The sequence below is a fragment of the Corvus hawaiiensis genome, chromosome 2 (genome assembly GCF_020740725.1).
Source record: "Corvus hawaiiensis isolate bCorHaw1 chromosome 2, bCorHaw1.pri.cur, whole genome shotgun sequence".
Classification (NCBI taxonomy): domain Eukaryota; kingdom Metazoa; phylum Chordata; class Aves; order Passeriformes; family Corvidae; genus Corvus; species Corvus hawaiiensis.
This window is the reverse complement of record NC_063214.1, coordinates 122,877,709-122,882,745: the sequence shown is the minus strand read 5'-3', so window position 1 is coordinate 122,882,745 and position 5,037 is coordinate 122,877,709. Positions and strand designations below refer to the sequence as shown.

General features: G+C 56.5%; 1 protein-coding gene across 2 annotated transcripts; it reads right to left on the bottom strand.

Moving 5' to 3' along the window:
* Positions 1–4,257, bottom strand: LOC125320436 (folate receptor alpha-like). 2 transcript variants are annotated; one of them, XM_048292759.1, is made up of 5 exons: positions 3,532–4,257; positions 2,294–2,460; positions 1,534–1,722; positions 937–1,072; positions 1–689 (listed from the first exon to the last, which is right to left on the bottom strand). In XM_048292759.1, the coding sequence occupies exons 1-5, from the start codon at positions 3,536–3,538 to the stop codon at positions 316–318; spliced, it is 873 nt and encodes a 290-aa protein (XP_048148716.1). In that variant the 5' UTR covers positions 3,539–4,257; the 3' UTR covers positions 1–315. The 2 variants fall into 2 exon arrangements, with proteins under 2 accessions (XP_048148716.1, XP_048148710.1); XM_048292753.1 differs by lacking the exon at positions 3,532–4,257 and having other exon boundaries at positions 2,294–3,516.
* Between the last annotated feature and the right edge of the window lie 780 nt (positions 4,258–5,037).

Below are 5,037 nucleotides of genomic sequence, written 5' to 3'. Positions count from 1 at the left end.
TGATCCAGAGAAAGACTTTATTATCAAACCCACCCTTCAGGGAGTCACAGCAGCCCAAAGGACCAGACACCAGAGCTCAGCCAACCCAGCACACGGCCATGGGCTGGGAACAGACGTGGAGGAACTCCCACATCAGAGCAGAGATTGTATTGCCCTTCCCTCAGTGGCAAGAAAATCTGTGTCCTGGTCAGCAGCCACAAGAGGTGGGTATCAAGGTCCAACAACACAACTTGTGCTGAGCACTGGACAAACCGACAGGGTCATCTGTGCCACTTCCTCTTGTGGAGCAGCTGGAGCAGGCCAGGCCATGCCCCTTCACAGAGCCGCCACAGGGACCCCCATCCGCGGGATCCCACAGCCCCCAGCGACCTCGGGGAGCAGCACAAGGGCCAGGGGCAGCAGGGCCAGGGCAGACCAGGGCAGAGCACGCGCAGCTTGGTCCCTCTCAGGAGCCGCTTTCTCCCCCTGAGCAGGGGAGCAGGTCTTTTCCCAAGCGTAGTATCTCGCCACAGCCACGTTGGGGTTCCCCTGGGCAGGGTCAAACCACATCTGGATGCAGCGCCCGCTGCCCCGGTGCTCGGGGCTGTATTTGTAGGAGTTGGACCAGATCTTCTCGCACAGGTCTTTGGGTCGGGGGAAGACCTCGCTGAAGGGCCTGCACATGGAGCCCCAGGGACAGCGGTTGGTTCCTGGGGACAGAGCACCGCAGCAGAAAACCTCCGTGAGAGCACTGGGACAGCCCTTCCCTCCCGTCCTTCCCCCTGGGAGGAGCAGGTCACCTGCCCACGGCCCATCGCTACGCTGCAGCTGGGCACTGAGGGCTAGGCCACCTGCTTGACCACCCCAGAGAAGTGAGAGAGCTTTGGGCTCCTGGCAGCAGCGACGCTGCCAGTGACCTGCCTGGGGGTGAGGAGGGGTTCCCCAGAGCCCACCAACCTGTTGCCCAGTTCCAGCCCTTGTGCCAGTTCTCTTTGCACGTGAGGGCATCCTTGCAGTCCTTCCACCACTCCTCGCAGTCCTCCTTGCAGAGCGGCACGTGGAGAATCCTCTCCCGACGCCAGCTGCTGTCAACCTGCAGGACACAGGACCAGGCACACTGGGGAGGGCCCTTGAAAGTCAAGGGCAAGATCTCCCACATCCCAGATCCCCCCAGCCCCTCCCATGGGGCTCCACAGCTGGTCCCAGAGGAGTTTCAGCCTCAGCAGAGATGTGTCTTGACACAAGGAATTCTTCTATCAGTCAGAGGCCAGAAAAGTCCTTGGAATCTTTCTACCCTGTGGGAAAAGTTGAGACACCCCAGCTATTGAAGAGAAATCCTTCCCTGGGAGGGTGGGCAGGCCCTGGCACAGGGTGCCCAGAGCAGCTGGGGCTGCCCCTGGATCCCTGGCAGTGTCCAAGGCCAGGCTGGACACTGGGGCTTGGAGCAGCCTGGGACAGTGGGAGGTGTCCCTGCCCATGGCAGGGGTGGCACTGGATGGGCTTTAAGGTCCCTTCCAACCCAAACAGTTCCATGATTCCTTGATCAGATCCTACCTGGTCAATCCAGGGCCCCAGGTTGGGTGAGCACTCATACAAGCACGTGTCCTGGATGAAGTGGCGCTTGCATTTGGGTGGCATCACCCCACAGTGGTTCCAGTTGAAGTTGTACAGGTTGGATTGGTCCTTGTGGGCTTCTGAACTGGTGTTGGCTGTGCAGCAGGCATTGTCCTTCCAGGGAGAGCACTGCAACAGAGCAAGGGACAGGCTGGTCCGGGTGGGCAGGCAGGAGCTCCAGGAGGGCAGGGGATGCCGCAGGTGCCGGCTCCCTGCAGAGCCCACAGCAAGGAGCCTTCAGCAACCAGAGGATTTTATCTTCTTCAGCGAACTCCTGGTCACTTTGGGCTCAGGAGTTCAGCACTGCAGCATGGCAGAACTGGAGGGACAGCAGATCAGATCCTCAGGAACAGAAACAAACCCCCTTTTCCTCCACCAGGAGCCTGGGGCAGAGCAACAAGAATCTCCAACACGGAGAGGGAGCAGAGGAGTTTCTCTTCACCATCCTTTCCCTTGCTGTGCTCTGGGGTACCTGAGCTTCAGGAGGGGCTTAAAGAGGGGTGGCACAGAGCTGACAAATCCCCACACCACTGCCCCCGCTCTGGCCATTTGCTGAAAGAAGGCAGCAAACAAACAGGTCTCACACCCAGCACAGGCTTTCTCCCTCAGGCAGGTGGGGGCCAAGCCCAAACCAGTCCCCGGTGGGGAGGCAGGTACAGGGGGCCCAGACAGTCCCACCCAGCCCATCAGCAGCTCCTACCTGGTCATGCAGCTTCCCCTCGGGGCCAGGCTTGTGCTTGTGGTGTTTGGCATCCATGCAGATGTTCAGCAGTGGGTTCTTCACCGGCACCGCAGCATCGGCAGCCAGCAGCACCAGCAGCGCCAGTGCCACGGCCATGGCCACAGCCAGCCTGGGGGAAGGGAGCTCTGCGGAGAGGGGACAGCACAGGACGGGTGACAGAGCAGGACAGAGGGGACAGCACACGAGAGGGTTTGGCACAGGTGGCAGCGAGGGAGGTGCTGTGGAGGCTGGGCACTGCTGAGGACCTGCCGGCGGCTCATGGCACCAAGGACACAAGCGCAGCCCCCCTGAGCCAGGCTGCAAGGTCAGCAACATGTTATCATCAGGACAACACTGCATCAGGGACAAACAGCCCTGGGAGAGCTCAGACCGGCCAACAATTCACCTCCCCTGAGGGAAGAGGGGATGCTGTGTGAGACCCACTCCATTTGGGGCCCTTTTGCCACCCTACTGCTTCAGAGAGAAGTTTCCGGCCCCCAAACCTTCTGCACCAAGACATGAGGAGTCCAGGGATCTCTCTCGTGAGTGTCCAGAGGGGCAGGGAATGCAGCAAAACACCAGCACCTTGTGTGGACCACGAGCTGCAGAGGCCCATGCTGTCGTCAGGAGAATGCTAACACAGGAGAACATTTCCTTTATCTGCATCTGAGACTTGGAAACCCTCACCTGAGGTCTCCTGCAGAGACCTGAATCATCAAACAATCACAGAGGGGTTTGGGTTGGAAGGAATCTCAAAGCCCACCCAGTCCCATGGGCAGGGACACCTTGCACTGCCCCAGGCTGCTCCAAGCCCCAGTGTCCAGCCTGGTCCGATTTGAGCAATAAAAGACATTTCACACCATTGTGCCTTGGCCTCCTCTGCCTGCCCAGAGGCTGGCACAAATTTTATACTAATTTTCTAAAAAAACACCCAAAATTCAACCCCAAACCAACCAACCAACAACAAGACTTAATCAAGAAAATCCTTCCCAATCCTTGTTTACACAGCACAAGGGTCTAAACCAGACACCTTTTAAGAAGAGTTTTGCAAAACACAGCAGCAAGACAAAGCATTTACAGCACTAAAATGGCACAAAACACCCCAGAAAAAGCAGCTGCAGGCCTGAGGAGACAGACACAGAAATCTGAGAAGTAGGAAGCAGCTAATAAGTGCATTATAACTACATTTATGCCCCCAAATCAACTGCCAGCCTTACCAGCCATAAAAGCCCCTAAACTCTCCACACCACCTTACAAACACTCAGCTCAGCAGCTTCCTGGGGCAGCTTTAATAGGAGAGCTCCTGGCACTGGGGAGGAATTCCCCCTCTGTTTAATGAGCTTTGACTCGTGCCAGTGTTTGTTATCACAGGGGCCAATATTTTGGTGGCAACCAGCTCATCCAGCCTCTTGCACAAGCAGCACCTCTCGCCTGGGAATCAATCCAGCGTTTCTTTCCAAAGCAGGTGCCTTATGAGCCCTGACCTGTCATAACAAGCCCTATTTCCTCTACTGACCCTGCATCAGGCAGTTTGGGCTTGGACCATTGCATGAGGCAGAAGAACTCAGGAGAGACTGACCCAGGGCTCTGGGTATGGAATAAATAATGGGATAAGTGCAAAAGGCAGCGAATGACACACAGGCTGCTGCCTCAGAAGGAGCAATAACAGCTCCCACCACAAAGCAGAAACGCAGGGACTGAGGGGAAGCAGTGCACCTCCTTGTAATGCCTGAGCACATCCATCGGTGCTAAAAGCTTCACCACAGCCTGTGGAAAGCCCTTGCCCTCAGCATGGGGGCAGAGTCTTCCTCCTGGAGCACATTTTGGGGCTGATTTGCTCTTTTCTTCACTCACATCACTGATGTTCTGGTGATGAATCACTTGCCTAAGGAGCAAATCTTTCTCAATTTCATTGGTGAACACTTCAGGCTCTGGGAGACCCTGCTTTGGTGATCACAGAATCACTGAGGCTGGAAGAGACCTCCCCACCTTGTCCCCAGCCCAGAGCACTGAGTGCCACCTCCAGCCCTTCCTGGGACACCTCCAGGGATGGGCACTCCAAACCTCCCTGGGCAGCCCCTGCCAAGGCCTGAGCTCCCTTTCCATGGGGAAATTCCTGCTGCTGTCCACCCTGAGCCTGCCCTGGCCCAGCCTGAGGCCGTTCCCTCTCCTCCTGTCCCTGTTCCCTGGCAGCAGAGCCCGACCCCCCCGGCTGCCCCCTCCTGTCAGGTAGAAACAACCTTGTGCTTCCAACCCCTCACGTTGGAGGTGTCACTGAGCAGATCTTCCCCCACCCATTCTGACCCTTTGCCATCTCTGCTCCCTCCACACGAAGAGTTTTGCCCCTCGAGGCGCAGGACTGTGGCAGTTTCAGATGCCCTGTGCTGTCCTGCCAATGTTTCCTGCTCCTTGCCAGGGAATTTCTAATATTTGGTTTGTTTTTGGAACTGCTGATCACTGAACTGTGTTGTAACATTGTCAGAGCAGTGACAGCTTGTTCCTGAGAGATAATTGTCAGCCACCAGCCTGTCATCTTCCATCTGATGTGTTCTCCCCCGTGTATCTCTGTGTGTTCATCTCAACTGCTTTTTCTTTGAAATCTGTTGTTTTATTGTTCAGTGACTCAGTCGTACCACGTGTCACGTCCCACTCCTATGTAGAAGGGAGCACCCAAGAGTCATAGGTGTCCATGATCACAAAAGAAAGCCAGAAACTAGAAGGGT